The 12,214-nt window shown below is 39.3% G+C and overlaps 1 protein-coding gene across 2 annotated transcripts in view; it reads right to left on the reverse strand.

The window, feature by feature from the left end:
* The window catches only part of ITIH2 (inter-alpha-trypsin inhibitor heavy chain 2), a 51,236-nt gene extending 41,874 nt beyond the window's left edge, over window positions 1-9,362 (reverse strand). For both annotated transcript variants that reach the window (XM_072653411.1, XM_072653410.1), the window contains exons 1-4: window positions 9,255-9,362; window positions 8,577-8,717; window positions 6,272-6,346; window positions 2,822-2,860 (exon numbers count right to left, since the gene is read on the reverse strand). In XM_072653411.1, the coding sequence (XP_072509512.1) occupies window positions 2,822-2,860; window positions 6,272-6,346; window positions 8,577-8,717; window positions 9,255-9,269 (270 nt within the window). In that variant the 5' untranslated portion in view covers window positions 9,270-9,362. The remainder of the gene's footprint in view (window positions 1-2,821; window positions 2,861-6,271; window positions 6,347-8,576; window positions 8,718-9,254) is intronic.
* Window positions 9,363-12,214: the final 2,852 nt, after the last annotated feature.

Here is a 12,214-nt window from a genome sequence, read left to right on the forward strand (position 1 = left end):
AAAGTATGATCTAACGTAAGAACTGAAAGAGACAAGAAATAGAAGACAGGAGGTATTTAAGGAAGGAGAGGGCATATTTAGCAGGAAGAAGTACATCATACACATAAAGGATTGCATGTGCATGCAATGGAGATGGGAGATGTTTGTCAAATTCAGGAAACAGTATCACAGTTTTGTTGGAACACAGAGTGAGGAGAATAATGTGAGATAAAGCTAACAAGAAGGATTGCTGATTTTGAGATGCTGGTAGTTCATCTGAATGGAGATGACCAGCAAGAAGTTGGAGATGTTGGATTGGAATTCAGGAGAGATGAGGGTTAGATATATAAATTTGGTGGTCAACTGTGTGGAGGTAATAATTGAACCTATGGGAGCAGATGAGGAAGTGAGAATGTAAAGAGAAAAGAGAAGTGAGCCTAGGATAGAGCATTGTGGGGTACCCATACTTAGGAAGATGAGGAATGCATCAACAAAAGAGAAGAGGAAGGAATGTTTGGATGTGAAAGAGGAGAATTAAGAGAAATCAGTGTCACAGGAAACAAACGAAGGGAGATAGTTCTGGAGAAGTAGGAGCTCAACTGTATTGAAAAGCTGTAGAGAAGTCAAGGAAGACAAGGCAAGAAAATGTCATCAGGTTCAACAATCAATAAAATACCTAGTGAGTATAGTTTAATAGTGTGTCGGATCTTTGAAAGTCAGATTGCAGGGGTTCACTTTAGATGGGTGGGAAATGAAGACAGCAAGCATAAGCTATTCTTTCAAGAGCGTGGATGTGTGTGTGTGTGTGTGTGTGTGTGTGTGCACGTGTGTGTGTGTGTGTGTGTGCAGACTCCTTTGATAATCTGATGAAGCCTACAGACTTCTTTTCAGAATCATTTTAAATGCATAAAATGTATAGGATTATGTTAAAATATGACTATCAAAATATTTAAAAAACAAGTTCATGGACCCCATGATAAGAAGCCCTATGAGAAGTTTACCTGTGACATGGAGGAGAGCTACCAAAGGATAACTTGAAGAGATCTTTTAGTTAAAGGGAAGTTTTAAGAAATTTTTTTTAAAGATAGAGCAAGTTTGTAGGCAGTGGAAAAGGAGGCAGTAGATAGGGGAAAATTGATGATGAGAGAGAAAAAGAGAATTATTGAAGGAGAAAGTTCTCAAGCAGTTGAAAAAGGATAGGATCAAGGGCACAAATTGAAAGTGGTTAGCTTTGGCAAGAGAATGGGAACCTTATCCTCTGAGACTGGAGTCAAGACAGACAGGACAAGTGAAGCCATACACAAAATAGAGGAGATAAGGGAGCTCATGACAGTTTGCCTTGATTTTCTCAACGAAGAAGGCAAGTCCTTTTACTGAGGGGTGGTACAAGTGGTTGGTGACTAAAGAGAGAAGAATTATATAGTGTTAGAGTTAGAAGAGATCATGTAGGTCTGATCTCAAGTGAGGGGGAAACCCACTTGAGAAGGTTGTGAACATCAGCTCTGGGTGGATGGATAAAATAGAGACTTAATTAGAGAGGAATAAAAGTGTAACTGTGTAGGAATGGCTGGTCAGTTCTCACCACAGAGTTCTTGCCCATGGTGTGGCAGACCATAAGCTTCTTGAGGGCAAGGACTATTTTATTTTCATATTTGCAGCTTATCACACATAGTAGGCACTCAGTAAATGCTTATAGGCCACAGATTCTATGGTAATGTTTTTTTCCCCCACATACTCTTCCTTTCATGATCGATAATCTTGTTGTATGAGAGAACTACCTTTGACCAGAATAGAGAGGAAGTAAACAATCCTTCAACCTTATTCAACATGTAGCTGTTGAGTATAGGAAATAGGAAATCATAGTCACAGTTAAGGTTTACTCACATGGAGAAATTAATGTGAGTAAAACTGGCACATAATAGCCTCTTAATGAATACTTGTTGATTGATTGGTGACATCTTTCAGTCATTTGATTACTACCAGCAGTGGCCCCAAGACTGAAAGTTCTGGAAAAAAAAACCTTCAGGATTTTAATTTTTGTTTCACATTCTATAAATGGCTTGTCTATGCACCCTTCTAGATGGAGTTCTGAACATAACTGAAATAATTTTTGATGTTTTCTTATCATTTTAGTGTGCTAGGCTACTTAATATTAAAAAGTACTATTCCCACATGAACCTCTCTTATCCTCCCAGGTAGCTGGTGCTGTTTTTATTTAAATAAAAACCCAGCAGTCAAGTCTGAAAACAAGCACAAATATATTCATAGAATTTCCATGGTCATTGGCAAAACTTGAGGATATTAAACATACTGTCAGCATTTCTCACACTTACAAATACACCATATACTTCAGCACTACATCTTATAATGTCTCTCCCAGGTCATGCAAGGAAATATTTCAAGTCAGTAAATACCTTCTCAGTAACCAAGACAAATAAAATGGCAGAATTGATTTTCAGATGTGTGTTCATCCCTTGTTGCCGAAGAGGACCATGCCATCAGAGAAATATTGACATGACTTGCACTTGACTTTGTTTTGAGTGAGAGAGGGCTGTGCAGGTCAACAGCCTCACTTCTCCTCCACAGCCATATGAATCCAGTGACCAGATATTCATCAAGATGACTGGAGATGACCCAGGATGAGGCAATTGGGGTTAAGTGACTTGCCCAAGGTCACACAGTTAGTGAGTGTCAAGTGTCTGAGGTGAGATTTGAACTCAGGTCCTCCTGACTCCTGTACTGGTACTCTATCCACTGCACCACCTAGCTGCCCCTTGATTTTCAGATAATGATTTCTAGAAAGGTCATTCTGTCCCCAATTATGGAATTAAGGTGAACTTACCGTTACTTCATCAGATTCATGATCACTGATTGTGCTTCTCTGGGAAAAGAAGTTAGAAAAGAAGTTATATTTCAATAGTATGTTAATTAACTAGAGCTCTGAGGATAAAAACTGATTGCTCTGATAAAATTCTCAGGTACAATTAGTAGAAAAAACTCACTCATTGTCAGCCAAGCAGTAGATGTATGAACTCTGGATATATTCCTCAATCTCTCTGTGATTATTTGCTCATGATCCCAAAACTAATGGTTGAAAAATGTAAATACAGTAGAACAAATTGATGCCAAACAGCTAGCCTGACCATGGACTTTACTAATTTCTCTTCCCACCTCTTTCTGATTTGAGTGGTTGATTTGCAGGACCAGGTTTCACATGCCATCTCTGACACTTTAAATCTATGTGACCTTGAGCAAATCACTTAAACTCTTTGGGTTTCAGTTTCCATGCCTGTAAAATGGACTTATACTAGATGATCTCTTTTCCAGCTCTAAATCTATGACCCTTTGATCCTAGACCCAGACAGTGCCTCAGTTCACTCACCTGTGGAAATGGGTCAGTGGGTCAGGTGTAATGGTTGACTAATGGCCATGTTTAGCATGTCAGATCATGGAAGTCGAGTGAGGAATCTAATTTGTTCCATCACATCCCCAGGTAGTGAACATGATCTGCCAAACTCTTAGTCTTCCTTGCCTCAGTGTGCAGGATTTTGGACAATCCATTTTTAGTTATTTGCTACTCAATCTGTCATTTTTGAGAGAACCATGTTATCTTGTATCTTCCAGCATCCACTGCAGCCTGATCCCTGGGGCTGAAACAAATCTTAGTGTTTCTCCTTTCACATCATCTCTTGTTTGTAGCCACTTATCTCTACTTACACATCCACAACCATAGCTCAGACCCTTATCACCTCTTGCCTGAACTATTGCAATAGACTCCCTGTTCCAAGTCTCTTCCAACTCCAGGAATCCATCTACCACTCAGTGGCCAAAACGATTTGCCTAAAGCTTGTCTGACTATATAGCCCGTACTCCCCTCCCACTCCCCACTCAATTAACTCTAGAATCTCCCTGTTACTTGACCAATCAAATATAAATTCCTCTGTTTGGCATTTAAAGAAAGCCCTTCACAATCTGGTCCCTTATTATCTTTCAAGTCTTCTAATATTGTGCTTCCTTCTACCTACTCCATGATCCGACGACACTGACCTAACTTGCTATTTTTCACACAAGACACTCTGTCTCCTGATTTTGTACCTGAAATGCTCTTCCTCTCCACCTCTCTCTTTTAGCTTCCTTGACTTCTTTCAGGACTCAGCTCAAATTTCAATTTCAGATTCAAATTTCACCAAGTCCTTTCTTGATCCATCCTTCTGCTAGCCTCTTCTTGCTGTGATTGCCTTCCATTTACACTGTATAGACCTTTTATGTAAATAATTATTTACATGTTTCCTCCCCATTTGAGTATGAGCTCCTTGAGGGCATATGCTTTTGCCTTTATTTATATCCCTACTTACTATGTGCCTGCCTGACATATAGTAGGTACTTACTAAGGGTTTGTTGACTGACTGACTGACATGAAGGAACCTTCTATGATGGTGTCATTTGCTTCAGACCTACAGCTCCCATTGGGGTGGCTTCATGGAAATGCACAGAGCATGTGTTGGGTATACCTAGCTATGATGAAACATTCTGGGGCAAGTATTTCCTTTGCCCCTTTCCTTTCCTACTCCTCCCCACCTTCTATGCACTATTATGGATGTCTTCTTTCTGCCACTGGCTGCCAATCAGGTCATTCCTATTTCTAGCCCTAGTGGTATAGTAGGAATGGTAAGAGAATGGTATTATGGGAAAGCTTTGAGAATGACAGGGGGTGCCTGTTACTATAGTGCTTCTGTGACCAGTAGAAATGGAAGAGGGTGACCCTTCATTCTAACTGTTAGGAATTATTTATTTTAAGGCCAGAAAATAGTCTTTAAGAGCTTATATACCCCACAAATAGTACATTAGTGGAATATACTTTTGTGGTTTGTTTTGTTTTTTTTTTTTTTTTAGCAATGAAAGGCATTTTGATGGACCTAAGAAGTAGCACAGTTGTATGCCTATGTCAGACAGGTTTATTGCTATGCAAGTGCAGGAGAATATTATGTTCTATTTTTTGAGATGATTGGGAAAAATGTAATTGTATAGGATACGTCTTTTTATCTGCTTTCCTCTTGAAGTGGAGACAGAGAGAGAAAGCTGGTTAGCTAAGTGATTGTTAGTAAAAATTGTTGTTATTATTGTAACCTACTATGGATTCAGGAGGCTTACTGAGCAGCTAAGACTCAATCTGGGATTCTGAAACAAATGAATGAACCCAGTGCAGAGGTGGGTGAATACCATCATACCATAGCAGATGATAGTCTAGAGTAGGAGACACAATTCTTCCTTGGGACCATGAGAGAGCCCAAAACTGTGGCATGGAACTCCTGATCTAAAAAGTTCTATGGGCTGAGCTAAGCCTAAAGATCCAAAGCCAGATAAAATGTCTTAGAAGTTTAAATTACTCCTGAGGCTGAGACTAGGTAATTTTCTTTTATGTGGGACTTCAGATTATGCCCATGGGTGGTAGAGTAGTCTAATCCTCATGGCCCAGGTGGAGGTACAGGGTTAAATTTCCAGCGCATGTACTGCCTTTTTTTTTTTTTTGAGAATCTGGGAGATGAAGTGTTTTGATCCCTGGACTCAGAGTCAGGAAACCCTGGTCTTGAAACCTATTTTAGATACTGACTCTGGATAAGTTATTTAACCTCTCTTCTTCATCTGTAAAATGTATGGAGTAGATTCAATGAATTTCAAAAATCTCTTCCAGTTTCAAACTGATGATTTAATGACTTCAACATGCTGTATAGGTTTAGAATTGGATCTTCTTTTTTACCTTATATATAAATACTAGACATAGAGTACCGGAATCTAGAGTTTGTGACGGCAGAGGGCAAATGGAAATAGAGTGGATGCCAGCATTAGGAATCCAATAATGCAATTCAGCAAGCATGTATTAAACACCAATTATGTGTAAAGTATGGTTATAGATGGGCAGCTAGGTGGTACAGCAGATAGAGCCAGGCCTGGCATCAGGAAGACTCATCTTGAGTTCAAATCCAGCCTCGGACACTTACTAGCTGTGTAACCCTGGGCAAATCCTTTAACCCTGTTTGCCTCACTTTCCTCATCTGTAAAATGAGCTGGAGAAGGAAACAGCAAACCACTCCAGTATCTGTCAAGAAAAATCCAAATGGGGTCACAAAGAATCAAACATGGTTGAAAATAACTCAAAAACAATGATTATGATGGGTGCTAGAGTATATACCCCCAAGGAGCCTACAATCTGACTCAGACTTCTCTAGACAGTCAAAAGGTGATGATTATCTCGATCACCGCTTTTCTTTTTTTGACCTCACATTTACTGTACCTGGTACCTTCTATTTTCATGAGCAAAAGGAGACTTTCCAGGATCCAGCTCCACCAAATCTTCATAGTCCATGAACTGGAAGAGATTTTAAGAAATATTCCAAAGGTTAAGCCACTGACAACAGATAAGGCACTTCTGATAGGGGACTAAGGGGGAAAATAGCTTCTGGGCTAGACTGCTGAGAAGGTTTTGGACTCTTAAGAATAAAATAAAAGACAATTCTTCTTCAGTGTTGTAATTATGAGATTGCGTAGCGTCAGTCTGCACTAACTGACTTCTTGAGATACATTAAAAAAAAAAAGGAATTCCACCATCCTAACATTACGAGGATCTTCCAAGCCATCACTGGTCTGTGTAAAGAGTTTTGCAATCTTTAAAGTGCTATATAAATATTAGATATTATTATTAGAAGGCTTCAAGTGGTTCATCCTTGGTCAAATATCAAAGAATAATCTTTAATGACATCGTAATTCCCTATGAAAGCCTAGGAATAACTGAAAGCTATATTAGAGGAAGTTCATATAATGTTAGAATTGAAAGTAGCCTTGGAAAGCTTCTAGTCCAGGGGTAGGGAACCTGCAGCCTTAAGGTCCACATGTGGCCTTCTAAATCCTTAATTGTGGCCTTTTGACTGAATCCAAATTTTACATGGATTTGTTCCATAAAATTTGGATTCTGTCAAAAGGCTGCACTTAAGGACTTAGAAGGCCACACATGACCTTAAGGCTTCAGGTTCTCCACCCTGGGACTAGTCCTGTATCCTCATTTTGCAAGAAAGTCTGGCTTTTCCATGATCACTTAGCAAGGGAGTGGCAAAACTGGAACAAGATCTTAGGTCTTCTAGGAAGATTTCCTTAAGGGAAATACGTAGACATGGCAATTGTCTTAGTTGGCTGCCTACAAGATTTACTGCCAAGTTTGCTAGAAGATCAGTTGGAGCCAAAATCTTCTAAAACCTTAGGGGGTGGATCTCAGGAACATTAGATATTTTTAATTGTGTCTAAACTGTATATACCGTCTGTGAACTGACTCCAAATCAAATATACTTTATTGACCTGAACAATGAGTCTCCAAGAAGTTTAAAATGGCATTGTGTCCCACCAATAGGAGGGAATGGGAAGAGGATTAATTGGGAATCCTGACTTCTCTACCCAAGATACAAATATTTTTGTACTTATAGGTCCTTTTCTCTTTTTTTCCTTTGATCTCCTTCGGTTATAGGCCTAGTAGAGGTATTGCTGAATCAAAAGGCTATATGCTAAAAGAAATGAAAAATGGGTGAGTTTCAGAGAAACCTAGGCAAATGTTAATAAAATGATGCAAAATGAAATGGTCAGAACCAGGACAATTATTAATATTATTATAACAATACATTATTAATACATGATATATTTTATAATAGTATTAATTGATATTAATATTTTCACTGTCACAATAACATAAAAATGAACAACTCTGGAAGACTTGAAAACTCTGATCAATGCAATGACCAACAATGATTCCAGGGGACCAGCGATGGAGTGCTATCTATCTCCTGACAGTGAGGTGATGGTCTACATTTGCAGACAGTGATACACATTTTTGGATCTATCCCTCCAATTTGGAAATTTGTTTTGCTTGACTATGCATATCTGTTACAAAGGTTTTGTTTTTCTTTTCTTTTTCCTCTGGTGGGAGGGTAGGAAGGTCAAAAGGAGAGAAGATAAATGCTTTTAACTGAAAAAAATCCGTTTAAAAATCCTTAACTGGCACATTTTCCAAGTACAAAGTGCTTGACAAATACATCATTTCTAAGCAAGTAGTGAATTAATTGAAAAACTGCCAGAATATTCTTTTTAGCATTTAAAAATTTTTGCAGCTAGTGTACCCTGCCAGTGCAGAAAGTAGGGGAGAGAACCTCAGCTGACTGAGAATTAGTTTCTGTCCTCTGCCAGCCGGTTCCCCCTGCTCCCTGTCCTCAAATGCCAGTGAGGGTGCATAGGTCCTGGAACTTTGGACCACAGCTTTTCCTTAGAGATGAAAAACACTGGTGCTTTGAAAATGGATTTTCCTGGCACACTTCTCTTTCATCGCTTAATGTATGAATGAGAACAATGCGTTACCTCTCATGCAAAGTATTTTAATGTTCTAAGAGATATAAAATTCTCTATAGTAATCATAACATGAGACAGTCTGAGAACGTGGACTAAATTTTATGAGAAAGCTTCATTCCACACAGAATTCAGTTAATAAATAGCAAATGCAGGAGGCATTTTGGAGAGCAGAGCCTCAGATGTTCAGAAAGGCGCTCTGTGGAAATACTCACTTCAGGGAGTCCATTTGTAGGGAGATCCAGGCTTCGTGCTTGGGAAAGTAATAAAAAGAGGAGGAAGCCCATGAGCCGTTTCATTTTGTTCACCTGCTTCGCCCAGAGCAGCCAGTGTGGAAAGGACTGCACTCCGATGTGCTATGCCAAGTTCAAAGGAGAGACAGGGAGGTCGCGTTCCATTCAAAAAAATCAAAAAGAAGAAAGGGGCAAAATTCAAACTTTGTTCAGAGTTGGAACAAATATTTGTTCTAGAGCTGAAACCTGACCTGTGGGGGTAGAGGAGACACCCAGGGGTTGTTCAAACAGCCAAATTCTGCCCTGCGTCCTGTGATAACAAGTCAGCCTTGAATGGGTGTTCTTATCGCTGCACATCTTTGTTGATTTTAGGCAGGAATCCTTTGGAACCCCTGTCCATATCTTTTGAAAACTTGGTGCAGGGTAAAGGACCCAGGGAAAAGGAGGAGAGCAAAGTGAAAAGTTAACGGGGATAAAATTCATTTACGCTAAATGAAGTCAAGGAAACAAGCATTTATTAAGCATTTCCTATGATCCAGGGACTGTGCTAGCACAAGCAGAAAGAGCCTGTCTTCAGGAAGTTTATAGTCTAAGAAGGGAAAACAACATATAAAAGAAAGATGAAAAGCAACTTGGAGAGACAAGAGGTGAGGAAAGTACCTGGTGTAGGGACATGGTAGAAGAAGTCCAGAGAGTCAGGAGAGCAGCCTGGAGAGGAATAAAGACATAGCTGACCAGGGTCCTCCTTAAAATGGAGGTTCTGAGAGGAAACTACCAGTTAGAGGGAGAGATTTCAGAGGAGGAGGATCCTTTCAATGAGTATTGTCCAAAGAGTAACTTCCAGGGTGAAGAGGTTTCTGGGGCATGGCAACGAAAATCCAGAGTCTGGAGTGCAGCCTGCAGAGGAATGAAGACCCGACTAACTTGGCCATGCTCCTTAAAATGGAGCTTGAAAACAAATCTAGTTGGAAACAGAGTACTGAGCAAAGGACTAGACTCTGCTCTTTCCCCCTACCTGCACTCCCATTCCGACCCCTCAATACCTCTTCAGCAGCATGGTACAGCAGACAGAACAGGCCTTTCATTCAGGTAGACATGGATTCAAGTCCTACCTCTGCTCTGGTACTGGCTGTAGGAGCCTGGGTAAAAGTTGAATTGCCTATCAAACATTTCAGATTGGATTTCCTGGAGGCATGACAAACTCAGTTATCAAAAAACAGAATTCATTTTCTTTTTCCCCTAACCTTCTCTTCTTCTAAACTTGTCTGTTTCTGTTGAAGGTACACAATTCTTTTAATCTCCTAGGTTATCTCAGCATTATCCTGGACTTGTCACCTTCCTTCCCTCAACCTCATATATTCAATCAGCTGCTAAATCTTGCCTTTTCTACCTTCACAACTCTTTTGCACGAGACCCTCTTTCTCCATTAACAGAGCTACCTCTTTGGTTCAGATCCTCTTTACATCTCCCCTGGATTAGATGGAACAGACTTCTAATGGGCTTCCCGTCTTCCATTCTTTTGCCATCTCAGTCCATCCTCTAGCAGCTGTCAAAGTAATTTTCCTTAAGCACAAATGTGGCCATGTGACTCCTCTTGTTTTCCAACTTTGGTGACTTCCAATTGTCCCCAGCACCTAGAACAGTGCCTAGCACTAATAAATACTTCGATGATTGATTAAATAAAACTACCATAGACTTTGAGAGATAATCAAGTCCTGTACTCTTCTTTTGTCCCCAGGCAGCACTGTCTTCAACTACATGAGAATCTATTTTTTTCCAGATGATACAATTTTTGTAGAAAATACAAGAGCGTTAACAAAACAATTACTTTAGATAATCAATAGTTTTAGCAAAATAGCAGATCATAAAATAACCCTAAATCATGAATATTTCTATAAAATCCAGAAGAAACTTACAGGCAACATAACTTAGAATAATGGCAATACATCAAAATAAAGATTCTGAAAGACAGTATAATGCATTCCAGATGTTAAAGAGATTAGTGACAACACCATCAAAAAGGGTGGTCATCTCTCCCTTTGATACTTGACTTGTTATTAATTTTCATTCCAGATAGAACCCATTCTTTAAAAAATTTTTTAATATGATTTAGTTTTAAAATTAATTTTTTCAAAATTTAAAATTTTATTTTAAAGAAATTAACCAAAATCTGCCTTCTCTCCTTTTCATCTCCCCTGGCCAAATGACAATGATAGGAAAATAAAGCCCTTGTAACAAATATGTGTAATCAAACAAAACACATTTCCACATTGTCCACTTAAAAAAAAGGCTCAATCTGCACTGATGGACTTTGACGCACTGATGTACCTATTTCAGGAGGTATATGGCCTCTTTATTATCAAGGCTCTGAAATCACTGTTGGTATTTGTATCAATTAGATTTGTTAAGGCTTTGAAAGTTGTTTTTTTTACAATATTGGTATCATTGTATAAATTGTTCTTCTGTGGCAGAGCCTATTTTTAAGAATTATCCACCACCTGAATAGTCCTTTTTATGTCTAATTCTTCTTTCCTTCCTTCCTTCCTTCCTTCCTTCCTTCCTTCCTTCCTTCCTTCCTTCCTTCCTTCCTTCCTTCCTTCCTTCCTTCCTTCCTTCCTTCCTTCCAACAGTCTCTGTCCTCACAGAGTTTACATTCTCATAGGGGGAGAAAATATGTATTTAAATAGGTACATAAAAAATGCGTACAAAGTAGATGGAAAGCAATCTCAGGGGGAAGGCCCTAGCAACTAGGGGGCAAGAAAGTGACTCCTCCAGAAGAAATGGCACCTTATTGGAAAAGTGGATAAGGCTTTGCACTTGGAGTCCCCAAGTCCTGAGTTCAAATCCTGCTTCAGATGATCTACTAGCTTTGTATGCATCTTCTATATATCTATTTATGTACATATTTTCCCCCATTAGGATGTAAACTCTTTGAGCACAAAGACTACTTTTGCCTTACTTTGCATACCTCAAAGTTTAGCTCAATACCGGGCACATAGTAATAGGGATAGAGACTGAATCTGTGATTTCTTTGGTACAGGGAATTTCCAGGCAAGGAACTTCCTCTACAATACAAGTTGGTGCCTTCTCTGCAATGTAGAGGAAATTGTTCATGGTTACATAATCAGTCTGGGTCAGAGGCAGGACTTGAACTCAAGTCTTTCTCACCTGAAGGCCAGTTTTCTGTCCACTACACCACTGTGCATCACGGGTACATTTTATTGTTCAATCATTTCAGTTGTGTCTGACTTTCTGTGACCTCATTTGGGGTTTTCTTGGCAAAGATACAGGAGTGGTTTGCCGTTTCCTTCTCCAGATCATTTGATAGATGAGGAAACTGAGGCAAACAAGATTAAGTAAGTACTTAATAAATGCTTGTTGATTGATTGTAATTAGGTACACAGGCACCTCATAACCATTTTCTCCATAACTGTATCTTTGGTACAGTCCAAGTATCCTTTGTTTGAGACCAAATGCAGAGAATTGTTATGTCTGTTCTCTGAAGGCCCTGAAGCTTGCTTATATTGGATCGTCAAGCATGCTTGTTAATGTTTTCAGTAGATTATCTGAGGTGCTGAAGTCATTGCCAGAGCATAAAATAAGGAAGGATCCCTGTTGTC

Source organism: Notamacropus eugenii, chromosome 3 (genome assembly GCF_028372415.1).
Source record: "Notamacropus eugenii isolate mMacEug1 chromosome 3, mMacEug1.pri_v2, whole genome shotgun sequence".
Taxonomy (NCBI): domain Eukaryota; kingdom Metazoa; phylum Chordata; class Mammalia; order Diprotodontia; family Macropodidae; genus Notamacropus; species Notamacropus eugenii.